The sequence below is a fragment of the Centroberyx affinis genome, unplaced genomic scaffold (assembly GCF_046629955.1).
Source record: "Centroberyx affinis isolate AG114_WGS23_722 - 3 ecotype Tasmania unplaced genomic scaffold, CSIRO-AGI_Caff_v1 ptg002929l_1, whole genome shotgun sequence".
NCBI classification, from domain to species: Eukaryota; Metazoa; Chordata; class Actinopteri; order Beryciformes; family Berycidae; genus Centroberyx; species Centroberyx affinis.
This window is the reverse complement of record NW_027281048.1, coordinates 150,142-165,782: the sequence shown is the minus strand read 5'-3', so window position 1 is coordinate 165,782 and position 15,641 is coordinate 150,142. Positions and strand designations below refer to the sequence as shown.

The 15,641-nt window shown below is 43.3% G+C and overlaps 1 protein-coding gene across 3 annotated transcripts; it reads left to right on the top strand.

Moving 5' to 3' along the window:
- Window positions 1-5,692: 5,692 nt before the first annotated feature.
- On the top strand, window positions 5,693-15,200 carry septin3 (septin 3). 3 transcript variants are annotated; one of them, XM_071536695.1, is made up of 11 exons: window positions 5,693-5,825; window positions 7,437-7,802; window positions 8,051-8,179; window positions 9,946-10,027; window positions 10,223-10,360; window positions 11,064-11,181; window positions 11,499-11,594; window positions 11,921-12,017; window positions 12,180-12,231; window positions 12,372-12,454; window positions 12,705-15,200. In XM_071536695.1, exons 2-11 carry the CDS (start codon window positions 7,439-7,441, stop codon window positions 12,785-12,787), a joined length of 1,242 nt encoding a protein of 413 aa, XP_071392796.1. In that variant the 5' UTR covers window positions 5,693-5,825; window positions 7,437-7,438; the 3' UTR covers window positions 12,788-15,200. The 3 variants fall into 3 exon arrangements, with proteins under 3 accessions (XP_071392796.1, XP_071392797.1, XP_071392798.1); XM_071536696.1 differs by lacking the exon at window positions 5,693-5,825 and having other exon boundaries at window positions 7,439-7,515; window positions 7,645-7,802; window positions 12,372-15,200; XM_071536697.1 differs by lacking the exon at window positions 5,693-5,825 and having other exon boundaries at window positions 7,439-7,559; window positions 7,692-7,802; window positions 12,372-15,200.
- The last annotated feature ends 441 nt before the right edge of the window (window positions 15,201-15,641 follow it).

Genomic DNA, 15,641 nt, shown 5'->3' with positions numbered 1-15,641 from the left:
AAGATTTCTTTGTACATTCAAGACTACATAACAGCGCAGCTCACCCTGTTTCAAATCAGCGCTTTGCCTCAGGACAGGACCAATGTAAATGCTCCAGTATTTATTAAATCATTCACTGTTTAAAGAATGTGTTATACATTTATGTAAATCCTACAAACGGGAAGTCACATGCCTCTTTCTGGTGGCTCTTCATTTGCAGCTGATCTGTTTAATTCAGCTGCTTTTCATGAATCCGAAGCTCATAGGGAAAGAACTACAAATGGCAATCATTAAAAGAGATTGCATCCTCTGACAACTTTGCATTATGTAGGCCATCCTTTCTGTATTCAGCCATTGTCTTGGAAACAGCCAAAGACAAAAAAACATCTTATTTTCCCTTTACGCTGGGGAGTGAGTCCATAAAACATTGCAGCTGCAGTCAGTCAGAGCTGATATGAGAGGTGCTGCTCACACAAAAATGGCCCCCTTCTCTCTCAATGTCACATAACTGTGTGATGGCCTCCGTGTTAAATGGAGTGGAATTGATTTTACGCAGCGAGCGGCAAGGCGGCGAGCATCCAGAGACATCTGAAGGGCTTGCACCCCCTCCGCACCCCGATCCCCCTCCAAAAAAAAAAAAAGATTATAGTTATATAAGTTTCCCTCCCACTCCCTCCATCCTCTCAGCCATCAGCAGGGATGTTGTCATAGCAACCCCCACCCCTCCTTTGAACGTCAGAGCCAGGAGCTGGAGGATGAAGCCGCATGCAGCTCCTGTCTCTTGTGCCTCTCCGAGAGCACCTGTGATTTTGTTATCTCGCATGCAACAGCCAGCAGGAGCAGCAGCACTGCATCGGCTCTGGAAATAATTGAATGCGCGATTTGACTCCCGGCCGCTGCATATCACACACCGTCAAACATCACATCTAGAGACCGACTGATCCAGCAGCGTCTACAGGTATGTACTACATTAGGATGCCTTTATTTACTACTCTGCACTATTGTTAGCATGGCCATGCAACGACTACATCTGCAAATGAAATGTAAAAAAATGTGCATCTCAGTCTGGCAAAAATACTTGTTCGGTAACATCCTAGCTGCTGACAGCTGATTGTGTAATGCCTTGATTTCTGTACCTCATCACAATTTTCTAAGCAAGCGTAGTACAGCAAGGAAGCTTTCTAAGGAATGAGTGAAAATAATGATGATGCTGCAGCTAAAGTGTTGCGTGACGTTTTACTCTGTAGAGAGTAAGTGTTTGAGAGGAACACTTTCAGATGGCCTTGAACAAGTACTGAGTAACTCAAAAGCTCCTCCACCCTCCCCATTCTCTCATCCCTCCTGCCTTCCTTCCCTGTCCCCTCTTCCCCTTTCCTCCCGTGCTCCTTTCCTTCTCCCACCCCTCTCTCCTCGCTCCTCCCGTTCCTTGACAGCAGCATGTCTTGGTTGTTCCTGGACTGGTTCGTGCCCCTCTACCTGCTGGTGTCGGTTTTGGTGCTGGCGGGGTTCGGAGCCTGCCTCTACTTCCTCGAGCCCGGGCTGCAGGATGCCCACAAGTGGAGCAACAAAACAGTCCGGCATCACCCGCTGGTGGCCAGCGTGAACTGCAGAGATGACGATAGCAATGCCCTGATATGACCAGGAGGGCGAGGAGGAGCGGACGACAGGCCATCTGGACGGGGGTGCAGCCAGGACACCGGTGGGATGGGAGCCAGCACCTTAAGAGGGAGAAAGAGAGGCTCTGTGTTGATTATCTAATAATGCAAGCTCTGTCCTACCATTCCAACTTTTCTCTGACCTCTTGCATAGACATTTGCTGTAGAGATCAGGCAAAAGTGACCAGAAGGGTTTTAAATTTGAACCAAGCCAAAGGCAAGAGGGAGAGGACTGTATCAAAATGGATGTGAGGTGCATGGAGGACGTGTCGCCCTTTAGAAATGTGTAATGCCAGTTTGATAGATGAACAAAAATGTGCTTATATTTGATGTAAATTTCATGCCATCTTATACTTGTGCCAACTTTTGCATACGTTTTGTAACTTGACAATCACTTTACATACATCACAATGTTTACTTACATAGTGCATTTGACAAGTGAAGTGAATGACATAAGTGCAATGAATTAGTTGCCAGTGGGGGAGAAGCAAAACCTCATCCTGGCAATGACAGCATGGCAGCTGCTATCAAGCATGTGGATTGTTAGTGCCACTGTGCCAAAATGGTGTACGTGTTAGAAATAGGGACTTTGTTAAAATAATATGTGCCGAATAAATGCAATGAATTTGCTCAAGGTGCCAAGTTTATCCTAGATGGACCAAGATTTCATAAAAAGAGTAATTGGTAATGCTCAAAGTGTATTATTTTTTTCCTCATTGTTTTTACTGGACAGCATGGTGAGGAGATTGTGGGTGTGTGCGCCCCTCTTTTAATGACCAAATGCTTCCTGTATTCATATAAAAATAAAATTGTTTTATCCTCAACTTCTTAATTGCTTTCTGCGTGTTATTTTGCAACTATCATAGCTGACTAAAATAGTATAAAATAGTATTTGAGATTAAGTTTTAAGCTTATCTAAACTGTAATCAATCCACAAAAAAGCATCAAAATCTCTCCACATGCAAATTTCATATTCCCAGACAGAGTGTCCCAAGAACACAACAAAATAAGAGGCGAGAGTGGGTGAGCGAAACAGTGCAGCCTTAGTGCAGAGGAATGGAGAGAATGCCACTTCTGTACCCACTACTTCCTACTGATCCATTCCCTGTCTCGCACTCACTTTGTCTCTCTCACACACTCCCTGCATCTACAACAGAGACACAGCTGGAAATAGCTGCAGGTTAGTTGTCTTTTTCCACATTTGTGACTTAATGAAAACTACTTTTCTTGCAAATATTTGTAATGCAGTTGAATTTGAAGTTTGCAATCTTTTCTACTGCATGCTATTCATGCAACTATATGTCAGATTGAGTATACTTGATAAGAATGTGCACATAGGTAATGTTTGACATATGCATCTAACAGTTTGATTTCCCCTCATTTTTCCCCTCCCTCAATTTACTCACCAGGCTGTCTTTTCACCTCTTTCTCTCCAACTTATGTAAAACACAATGAGTGTTTCTGACCATCTTGCACCTTTGATCCCTCAAGTATCTGCATCCCCAAGACAACCCAAGAAACATTTACCAGTCCGTTTGCCACCTCCTCTCTCTCTCTCTTCTCCTGTCATCAAAAAGAAAGTCATCCAAATCCCATCCTTTGATGAGCAGGGACTTGTCTTTGAAAAACACAACTCAAAACAGTTCACCGCTGACAGGTATATTTGGCTTGTAGCTCCATTTTCTGTGTTATGTCTTTGTAATGCATTAAACACTTTGAAATACATAGTATCCATGAATTAATTTTGCTATTAACAGTTTTGCCTTTTTCCCTTTGTTTTTTCATTCCCCTTTTAGCCCCAGATGTTTTCTTCCAATTTGTTCTCCTGAATCATCCACATCTGCTTCAGTCAAGACACTGAGTCGGCCCTCTTCGTGTGAACGCTGTCCACATTCACAGAGAAACCATGGAGACAGAGCAGCAACCCTTCCCAGGACCAAGCCCAAAACATACATCTCTCCATCTCTAACTACCAAGCCCAGCATCTCCATTTTTCCTGCTCCCGAGCCAAATTCTTCCCCCACTCTCTCCACCCTGCAGCCAAAGCCAAGCAACTCTCCAGATCTCCCCGTCTCACAGGCAAGTGTTTCTTCTTCATTGCTCCACATGCCAGAGGCGAAGCCAAGCATATCTCCAACTCTGACTATCCCCACGCCCAGATTAAGTCCATCTCCGACATCCCTGTGCCAAGGGGCCAAACAGACTTCTCCTGTTGCCAAAGAAAGAAGAGCTAAATCAATTCCCATCTCTAATACCAAAGGTGAGCCTGAGCCCGGTGAACAGAGGCCCTCAAAAGAGGCAAGGCATAACATTCTTGATCAAGATGTTTTATTGGACTTCACTCATTCTGAGTTGAGAAGAGGTTGTTCCAGGGCTAAAATGAGCAGAGCATCTGGAAATCAGACTCCTCCTTATTCGGAGTCCCACAGACCAAGAATCGTGTCTCGGAATCCCTGCCTGTTGCAAGGCAAGCTTGGTTTAAGGAAAACTGGGAATATTGTTAAAGATAAACCAATGCCTCCTCTTGGGAATGTAGAAAGTACCGCAATCCCTAAGCCAAAGTCAAACATCAAACAGCAACAGGACACTGAAATTCGGCCGAGTGGAGTGACAGGTAAACAAAGCTCTCTGTCAGAGTCTGAAGGGATTACGTCTGCTAATGTTGTTCGGAGAGAATTTCAATCAAGGACTGATGGACCAGCTACTCAGTCAAACCTCAACCCTCTGAAGAAATATATAGACGGCCCTCAGAGTAAGCATTACACTCAGACTGCAAGCACTGCTTCTAATCACCTGTCATATGAGCAAAGGCCGCCCAGCAGAAGTGCATCTGTACCTGTAAGTCCCAAAATATCACATTCCGCAGAGCATCTCTTGGGTCAGTCAACTCTCTCATCCACTATAGAAGCCAGGAGAAGGCGTTTTGACTTGTACAACGAAACAAGGAAAGAATCAACATTTACATCAGGCACTAACCTCAGGAGGTCTCAGGTGGAAGAGAGTACAATGACAACCTCAACAAATCCTTCATCTAAACTCTTTCAACAAGCTGGTGCATCTAGCAACATCAAGGCCCTTCAGAAACCCAGATTCTGGTCTAGAACCCAGTGTCAAAACACCCAGACGGATACGCAGATCACAATGAGTCAATCAGACTGCATTTCAAAAGATGGGAGCTGCCAGTCAGAAGATGCTGATCCGAAACTGGAAGCACGACAGAGTGAGTCACACAGATTAAACAGACTTAAGACCTGTCTGGTGGTACCTCAAACACAAAAGGCCTCACACACTCCCTCCCCACCTGCTTCTGTTGAATGCAGCACACCACTAACTGGAACGGCTTCAAAACTGCACACCAGATCACAGAAACATCACTTATATCTCGAGCAATCTCCCGGGCAAAATGCAAACCACAAAACCGTGGATCCCAGCGACCTGGAACTGCATCAAACAGATTCATTCAGACCACCTGACCACAGGGGACCCACAAAGCTGCCAGAATGTTCCTCAGAAAAGTGCGCTGTAAGCTGGCTACCGGCCATGGAGCGCTACCCATTCAGCACGACCGGGGTTGGCACCGGTTCAAAGGGGGTCTTTGAACTGCCATCCCAGCCACAATCCATACACTGCCAGAGACCAGATGAGACAACAACACCTACCCTTCCACCACACCAACTGAATCACCCTCTGCCAGACAGGGCATCTATCGCCGAGGAGCCAGAGGACCCGTACTACGTCACCATGTACTACCCGGGTTCAGTGTATGTGTCAATGGGTGAGTACAGAGATATCTAAACTACTTGGAAGACTTTAACTGACTCTGTGAACAAAGTCAACTAATTCCTCTGAGCGTACACGATTAGGGATTCTCTCCTCTCTCTTACTTGGCTTGTTTTGTTTTTCCCCAAATCTATTCTGCAGGGGAAGAGATAGGGGAGAAAAGACAGGGACTCAGATGAGGGGGGGGGGGTGGTCAAAGAGGATAGCAGAGGGATTTAAGACGTCACTCCTTATCAGTAGAGTAACAGACACGCTGAAGAGAGATACGACAACGTTGGTTAGAACACTGTGTAAAAGTGACTGGTCCGGGAAGACAACTCAACACAGCGCTCCGCAGAGACAAACAAACGCAAAGAAAACATGCACAAAAGAAAGCGAGGGAAGGACAGAAGAACAACAAAGACATAACATGTGAGTGCTGTATCACCAATGGACCAGAGTTATTCAGCTGTGTTTACCTGCACTGTGCTTATTATATCTGGCAAGACTTTAGTAGTCTAAGAAGGATACTCTACAGATATCACACTTTAAAATACTGTATAAAGTAGCTATTTTGGTCAAAATTGTGCCACAAAAAAGACCTAGAGTATTAGCATAGGATATAAAAAACATACCATTAACTACAGAAAGGTCTAACCTGACTATGGAGGATCACAGACACACTATGCGGCCCTGTATGAATGTTATAGCGATTTTTCGTTACATAAGTCACTCACTAACTTATGTTTAACAATATAGGAAGTTTGCTTCAGTTCAAAAAAAGTTTGTACACATTTGATTCTGATCAAATGAGATGCGTTTCAAGTTTTTTGCGTAAGTAACATATGATCCACGCCCCAAAATTGTTCCCTAAAAATAGGGCACTAACAGAAGACACGATGCCAAAAATGTCCCTTTGAGGTAGATCTACTGAGCATGCGCGCTGCATCTCCCCACTCCCTCTCCTCTTGTCGCCTTGGTAACGGGAAAGGGGGGTTCTCGGCCAGAGGGAAGGAGCGGAGAGGTACCCAGACTAATCACATGACCGCTCTCTACATCTTATTATCTCTCTCTGTTGGATATCCATCGTTTGTTCTTGGAGCCCGCACGATAATATCAGCCGCGGAAAAGGGTTTCTTCGCCGTAGGTCAATTAAACGGGAATTGGTAAGTCGTGTATCCAACATCACTGCTGCCGAGTCTTACCGTTAGCGCACTACTAGCTAGCAGCCGTTGGCTAGCACAGAGCCGCCGCTAGCAGCACCGTCCAGCATGGATGGAGGGAGACAATAGGGTCGGTCGGCTCTGGATGGAGCTAATCAGCCCTCATGTGTTGTATGAGAGCAGATAGACGGCGGACTGGAAGCTGTGTTCGGCTCAAATAGCGACCGGCAATGGGTTACTTTAACTTGCTTGGCGACCCAGGCCAGAGATAAAGGTTTTTATTAGGGGGGCGGGGGGGGACGCGGCTTTCATGCCACCAGAGGATAGTGAGCTATTTTGCAACCTTTCAGTCAAGGACAGTGTGTGATTTGCCTGCAGAATTCAGCTCATGATTAATGCTGAAATAATCTGTGATTTGCAGCTCTGCAAATCTGGTGACTTATGCTTTGTGTGTGTATGTGTGTGAAAACAGGGATGGGGGGAGAGAGAGAGAGAGAGAGAGAGAGAGAGAGCAGGGCTTTATGGCCATTGAGTGTTGTTGTGAATCAAACTGACAGTCAGTGACCTGTGTGATCTGTATCAAGGAGTGTGGCTCCGCTGACTTCAAGCGTAGCGGCAGCCTGTTCCATGTGTACACCCTGGAGGGTTTAGGTTATGCACATCATGGCCCGACCTTATGCCTGTTACTATTACCATCTGCCCGCACTGTTTTCTTCACCTGAGCCTTCTGTGAGAGCCTCCTTCCTGAATGTAGAACAAGTGATGAGACAAGAGGCCTCAAACTTGGCCTACTTCCTGTGGGTATCCATGATTTTATTGGACTGTGTTTTGGGTTTTTTTGTCGATGAATTCATGTGACTCTTCCTCTCCTCTCCTATAGACATGTCAGACGTAGTTCCCCCAGAAGTGAGACCCAAACCGGCCGTCCCAGCCAAGCCCCCTCATGTGGGGGCTCCTTCCCCCTCCAGCCCCTTCCCGCCCCAGGGCCTGGGGGTCGGGGGTGGTGTCTCTGTTACTCCTCCCAGTGGCATTCCGGTTCCCATTGGGAGTCATGGCCCAGGCCACGGCACGGGCCACGGCGCGGGCCACAGCGTGGGTCATGCTGCAGCACATGGTGGGGGCCACGGTCATGGAGGCTCCGGAGGTGGATCCACACTGCTGGGATACATTGGTATTGACACCATCATTGAGCAGATGAGGAAGAAGACCATGAAAACTGGCTTTGACTTTAACATAATGGTAGTGGGTAAGTCAAAGAGGTCAAGTACACCTGAAAAAGATCCTCAAATACTATGCGTTACTCTTATCCTTTGTTTCTTGGTTTTGTTTTTCTTTTTTGTCAGTTTTACTGTCTACTCCCTCCTTCACACATGCCCACTTTCTCTCTGCTTCTGTCTCCCTTTCACTCTCGCCTGCTTCCTTCCTCTTCCATGCCCTTATTCTCTTTCTCCATCACTCTCTTTCTCCATTCTTCCATCCCTCTCTTGGTCCCAGGTCACAGTGGGCTTGGAAAATCGACTCTCGTGAACACACTGTTCAAGTCCCAGGTGAGCAGGAGGAGTGCAGGGTGGGCCCGTGATGAGAAGATCCCCAAGACTGTGGAGATCAAAGCAGTGTCCCACTGTGAGTATAGGAAGAGGCCAGACATTTGTTTTAGCAAAGCAAACAAATGATCTTTGACATCCTACATAGCCTGCTAACATCAGTGCACCCTGATAGTTGCCAAGTGAGCTTGCCATTTTTTTCCAGCTGAGCTACAAACATGCTGGCCAACTGCTGCCTTACCTACAGGCATTTTGTGCGAAAAGGCTTTTATCGTCCATTTACTGTGACCGTCCATTTACTGGCCATAGCCTATGGTCCCTTCAAAAACTTAAGAGGTTTGTGGGACTGGTCAGTTGTTAAATGTCCCTTTACTGGTCTACATAGCCTATGGTTCCTTCAAATATTATAGGCTAAGCTTTAAAGCTTTGTTTAATCTAATAATTATCTCTTCAAAAGTTACAGCTTAATTTTAAAAAGCTAATTCGTCCATTTTAACATCAGTTTAATTTCCCATTTCAGTAGAATGCTTGGAATGTGCTTTTATGCACATGCTCAGTATGGCCTTGCTCTAATCTTGTTGCGCTTCAAGCTGTTGTTCCTACACTTATTCACTTGACATGTGAAATCAGTGTGAGAATATTATGTGAAGGCAGTAAACATTTGCATGGTGCCGGTCTATGATCAGGCCTATCTTATCATCTCGGTACTCAATTCCAGCCCTCGAGGTCTGGTGTCCTGCAGGTTTTTGTTCTTCCAATTACAACTGTCTACAATTGTCTATCAGACGCTTTTATCCAAAGCTACGTACACATGGGTTTTAATACAACACAAGCAAGGATCTAGTCAGGACAAGCAAGGATCTATCTTCCCTGATACTTAAAGGGAAAATCCGCCCTAAAACACGTTAACACTGTTGTGAAACTGGTACCTTGCATTCCTGGGTCTGTTTGTTGTTTTGTGGTGTATTTTTCTTACAAGTTACTGAAGGTGGAAAAATGAATATGCACAGAATATCCAATATCAAGCTAACTTTACTCCTGTCACAGCTAAATGGAACAAGTTCACGCCTGTTCTCTTGGGCTTGTCCAAAGGCATTCTGGGAAATGTAGCAAATCCCTACCTGAAGTAGAAGTAGATGAGAGAGGTTGAGGGAAAGTGGGTACAACAAAATGAGTAGTTTACTAGGAAATATTAAAAAAAAACAAAAAAAGCAGATTAAATCAATAACAGATATAAGTTATCCCTGTAATATTTATAATGTCATGGTTTCATTCAACATAGGCGAAAAATAAAAGGAACCAGACATGTTCTGGGAGCCCCAAAATACTGGTTAATCCAGCAACACTTTGCTGGTCTATGGTCATTAGACAATTGTCATTTACATATATCCTCGATGATTTAACAGCAGTGAGGGCAAATTGCGATGATATTTCAAACCCTTGGATTGAGCTCAGTGGTTGGTCGGTACCGTTTTTCATGGTCATATGCACAGTGCCTGTGGCTGAGAATGACCTGACATTATTATGCCCTAGCCAGCAGTGTCAGAGACTGGAACAGCAGAAGCGTGGCATCTCATGCATGTCCAGACGGCCCAATCACATCATTTCTACTTTATGTCCTTGGCGATCATATTGTGTCTGTCTAGAAAGCTCATACTCTCATTATACTTGCTTCAGTGCTAAGACTCTTTTTCTCATAAACGCTTAGTCAATACATCAATTCATTCAGACATTCATACATCAAATATACATCGGATACAGATCCATTACATTGCATTTATAGCGCTTCCACAGACATTAAAACACTTTAGGTTTATTTAGTTTATTTCTTTGTCTTTTTTCCAGTCATCGAGGAGGGTGGCGTCAAGATGAAGTTGACCGTCATTGACACTCCAGGCTTTGGGGACCAGATTAACAATGACAACTGGTGGGTTTTGCAACTCATTAATAGTTAAAACCTCATAAATTGCATCATTACTGCCTTATCATATCAAAAACAATGTCATCTTACACATGGTATTGTTAGATTAGGACGCAAACAGCACGCAAACGATTACGATTCAACTCAATGTTATTTTCATTTGTTTTATTCTCAAACTGACCTCTTCCTGTCTGTCCACAGCTGGGAGCCCATTGCCAAGTATATCAATGAGCAGTATGAGAAGTTCCTAAAGGAGGAGGTCAACATTACCAGGAAGAAGCGCATCCCCGACACCAGGGTGCACTGCTGTCTGTATTTTATCTCCCCCACTGGACACTCGTGAGTTAAACTGGGAGATTAGTTGAGTAATCAGTCAGAGCATCTTCAAGTATCTGATCTTACAAGGGGCATGTTCTTAGTAATCTGTTGCCGTTGGCATTCAAACCGGGTGAGCACAGGATGGCAGGCTGTCAGGCGCACATACACACACACAAACACACACACACACACACACACACAGAGTTTCCATGACCTTTCATCCAAACAAATTTCAATTCGGATTCTTAACAAAGCCCTGAGCCAGTGTGCTACTTTCTGCTGCAGACAACACAAAGTCTATCCTCTGAACAGCTCACAATTAGCTCATGCTGACAACTGTGAAATTGCTCTTTAACGGATAAACGGATACAGTCCTTTGTGTATTACAGCTTGTGCATCCCATCCTTTTTAACCAGGATAATTGTGATCAGCGAGATGTTTCGATCCTTTCACTATCTGCAATGATTTCAAACAGAAATTAGGACGCAACCTTTGTCCAATGATAAGCCCAGTTTTCAAAACCATCACACTGTCTAACACTCCGCTATTGTTATCCTCATCGTATTTTCACAATCGCAAACTAGCCTTGTTTGAGATTCACAGCTCCTGATTCAACCAACTTAATCACTTTCTGTCTTTGTCTTCCTACCTCTCTCTCTCTCCCTCTCCCTCTCTCTCTCCCCCTCTCTCTCTCTCTCTCTGTCTGTCTGTCGCTCTCTCCCAGTCTTCGGCAGCTAGATGTCGAGTTCATGAAGCACTTGAGCCACTCGGTCAACATCATCCCTGTTATTGCCAAGGCTGACACAATGACCATCGATGAGAGGCAGGAGTTCAAACAAAGGGTGAGAGTTTCACCTTTGCCCCCACAACCTTACCACGCTGTCAGTCGCATTGGGTTCTGCCAGAACTTTATTTGTGTTCTTTCATTTAGATCAATTCAATTCCATTGTGTTTGATTAAATAAAAAAAACTTCATAAACATCGCTAAGACTGTACACACTCAAAAAGCATGGTCAATTCAAGACATCCATGTAGAATTTATAGGCAGATATATTTCAGTTCAGCGTTGGGTAAAAGTACTATTAAAGACATTGCTCAGATGAAGGTGTGTTACATAACTAATTTTCTGTGTTCCTCCTGACTTTGTTTTGTCCTGCAGGTCAGGAAGGAGCTGGAGATGGGTGGGATAGAGTTCTACCCACAGAAAGAGTTTGATGAGGACATGGAGGACAAGAGCGACAACGACAAGATCAGGGTAAGTGGCTCCGCTCTCTCTTGTGCATGCACGACTTTACATTCTATCCATCACTCAGTCCAGCGGATAATGTACGAATGACACTCTCCCTCTTAAAGATAATGAGTCTTGAAACATCCTTTCCTATCCCTCCTTTTCCTCATGACCAACATGAAACCAAAAAGGCATGAAACTAATTTTTATTGATTTACCTTTGATATGTTGATGCATTCTGCCTTCCCTCCCTAACTGAAATATGTCTGGGCACTCTGTATTTGTTCCCTCTCATAAACCTTGTACAGTCTCCTTCGGTACGTTGAACCTTGTTTAAATGTCTCTATCCATAGGAGGCGATGCCCTTTGCTGTGGTGGGCAGTGACAAAGAGTATCAAGTGAATGGCAAACGGGTTCTGGGGAGGAAGACAGCGTGGGGAGTGGTAGAAGGTGGGTTTATGGCCTCCGTTATTAATAACAGTGACCTTTCTCTCCCTTCACCACAAAGATGATGTCGATGGCCTCGGTTAAAGTGCTCAAAACTCAAGATATGGGAGACATTTGACATTTTGACTGGGGCCAGCTCCTCATCCTGATTCTCTTTTGTTGCAGTTGAAAACCCCAACCATTGTGAATTTGCCCAGCTGAGAGATTTCCTGATCAGGTAAAAATCGTCTTTTCAGTTAAACCCAAAACATAATAACCATTAAGCTGTATTAAAATACAGTAATAAAGAGCTTGATGCGTCCTGTACTAAATACGTAGATATGAACGTCCTCTCTCTCTCTGTCTGTTTCTCTTCAGGTCTCACCTCCAGGACTTGAAGGAGGTCACCCATAATATACATTATGAAACCTACCGTGCCAAGAGACTCAACGAGAACGGAGGTCTGCACCCCATATCCTCCAATGACACCCAAGAAAGCAACCTGTAATCAGTCAGTTAGAGAAATATTAGAAAGAGACAGAGAGTGAGAACCAAAACAGTGCAATGAAGCTGATAGATGAATCAATATTATGTCATCGTGGCATCACTGCATGCTTGGAGAACATTTATATCTGTGTAAATCAGTGTCATTTAATCATTTCACTTCTAATCCCAAACTCCCACCATCTTCCTCTCCACTGCCCTCCCCAGGTCATCATCCCCCCATCCACATCCACATCCTCACCCCTTCCAGCAAGTTTCATTTCAAGTCATTCCCGAGAATAGTTGGATAGAAGGACAGTTCCAGTTTCTCTACTGCCCATGCCTTGACATTTTCTCATTGCCCAGGTAGTGTAAGCTTAAGAAGTGCCATCAGTAGGGTTTTTTTTTTTGTTTGTTTGTTTATGAGGCCAATTTTTAAGTATATCATTAAATCTGTTTGAGTATTGTGTAGCACCTGTTGTCTGAATTCAGGCAAACAATGATTTGTTCTGATTATTAAAAACTTAATTGCTGTGTAGTAGTGATGCAAAGGCCAGCTCTGCAGTCAACTTACAGCAGGCTGCTTTTTTAATTCTCTCAGCAGCAACTGCTCATTTGGGAGAAAAAAAAAAAAAAAAGAAGCCCCGTGGCTTTGCTGTCAGGAGTACTTTACAAACATCACAAGCTGTGCTTTTATAGCCACCCTCACCATAAACACAAACTAAACTCCTCTCCTCTCCCTCTCTCTATTTATGTTTGATTTTCCATTTGAAAATAGTCTCTGTGCGCTGACTTGCATACTAAGATGAGAGATAGCTGAGACATCAGTCACATGAAATACAGTTGTGTGGGCGTCGGTGTGCGTGTAATTGGAGAGTCCACAGGATGCACGACTGCACATGCTGCAGACTCCATGATGACTCCATGATTCACCATAGTGGCACAAACACAAACTGAAATGCTTGAGACAATACAACTTAGCAGGCTTTGTCACACAGCATTGTTGTGCTCATTTCCATTGGCTGACTAGGCTCTTGCAATCTTGGAGAGGAATTACAAAACAGATTGCCTGTAGCAGTGGTTTTCTAACTTTTCCTTCAGGGGCCTACTTTCTGAATCTTTTTCCCTCTGGATTCAGACTTTGCAGTCTATTGTGCAGGCTAACTGGACAAAATGTACCCACTTTTTTAGGTTAATCCAGGCCTGCAGGATTTAATTCAATCTATTTTACATTGCATAAACTGTGGAATGCTATGACAGTGCAGCATAGCCAATAACCTCATATAAAATCAGACTCAAAACTTTGCAGTCAAAAACAATCAGCTGTTTCTCAAAAGTAATTTGGAGACTAATATTGATTTTCCTCTGGCCTAAACCAGCCTTTTAAAAACAGTGGTCTTTGCACAAAGTTTCTTCTTTATTAGGCTAGGGTGATCTAATGCATTTTCTCTCCATCTTACGTGGATAAGATGGAGTAAGATGGCCATTCATGAAAAGGATATTTTCTGACCCAAAACCTACCTGACCTGCAAGTGTAACCAGGTCGACCTTTGCATCACTACTGCATAGAAGATGACAACTGAAGTGAAAACCCACATATTGTCATTTTCTTTTGTCAGTTTGAAGTCTTGTGCCATGTAAAGCATTTGAGAGCATTTGAGAGCTCTGACTCTTCACCGCTTGGAGACCAGTTATTTTGTGCCAATGCAATTTTGAGGTGGAGTTCCTCCTCTCCACCACTTGGTGGCAGTGCTCTGCCATGTACAAACTCTGTAGAACCAGACAGAGGCACTTCGTCCAACCTTGTTCCCTCCTCAGACATTCCGATTGGCCAGATGGATTTTTAGGTCATTTTTGCTCACATCCATCCAAGCCGGTCTTATTTCCTGATGAGGTTTGCAGAGTTTGGGTCCTCCATTGCCATCAGTACTAACTACACTGGTCATATCTATCCAGATCAGGTTTACAAAAATAGTATATACTCAGAGCACTGGTGTCGTCATTCCAAATGAACCAATTTATTACTTAACATGTTTACCAAGTTTTCTTCAGGAAATCAACATTTATAGTGTTCTGTCATGCACTGTTTTCAATAGAGCACAATATCCCAAGATTACAAGCAATTTAATCTTTCAATTTTATCAGTCTTTTTGATTTAAATTGTATCTTTAATGGGTTTCTATGACCCCCCCAAAACATTTTATACAATCATACGTATGCGCGTGAGTTTGATATGACATGGTGTCTGCAAAACACATTGTAGTCGTCTGTGGTTTTAGTGCAGTCATTGGGTTTCAAGGAGCAATTGAAAAAATATTACAAAAAAAAACAAACTTTCTCACTGTTTTTACTCAGTGTTTATGTGTGCATGCTTGTAGCCATGTAGCCTGTTTGCTCCAGACCTACAGCCAATCAGTTCACATATCACATCAAGTATTTCTGAATGTGTGATGTGTGTACAGTGAATTGCTAAATCATCAGACAAAGCGCTGCTGTCTAACTCCTGTAACTAAACTCTCAGCCCGCTCTCCACAGATCACTCATCTCTTTGAATATCAGTAGTACTTCACAATGTGAATATTTTTTTTTCATTTAATACCCACTTTTCTCAAAGTTGTTGTGATACATTGAGATGTAATTCCAGTGTTATATTGAGTTATTTATACATTTATGTATTATTTATTGTAATTTATTCTTTATTTAATAAAGGTACATTTCCATGTTTTTCTTGAATGAGTAGAACTTTTGGGCTTGTCTGAACGATCTACAAATCAGTTTCGATTTTAGCTCCTATTTGCCCAATTATTCTAGCTCTGCTCCTGCTAGTTATCCGATTCATTTGCTTTTCAAATGAAAAACTCACAACATACCTTGATTCAGCAATCAAAAAGAAACAACCATTGTATCAAATATTTGATTTGAAATAATGATACAATATATACCGTGGCAATAAAAAGTTAATATGATTTGTATAATATGAATGATATTTGTATCATAACACCCCCAAAAATGCTTAAAATATTATTTGTAATATATTATTACCATTGTTCCACACCTCGCATTATACCATATGCTACACAGAAGAGTCTCAGTTTTGGAATTGGGTTAGGTGTTGGGACAATTTCAAGAGAATTGCTAATTTTTTGTGTTTTGTCTTAGAAGTTT

What these genes read in the sequence shown, in the direction of transcription:
- septin3 (XM_071536695.1), top strand. Translation starts at nt 7,439, where the DNA reads ATGTCAGACGTAGTTCCCCCAGAAGTGAGACCCAAACCGGCCGTCCCA. An exon ending in GATCAAAGCAGTGTCCCACT is followed by an intron (nt 8,180 to 9,945) that starts GTGAGTATAGGA and finishes TCTTTTTTCCAG; the next exon opens with TCATCGAGGAGGGTGGCGTC. An exon ending in GCGACAACGACAAGATCAGG is followed by an intron (nt 11,595 to 11,920) that starts GTAAGTGGCTCC and finishes CTCTATCCATAG; the next exon opens with GAGGCGATGCCCTTTGCTGT.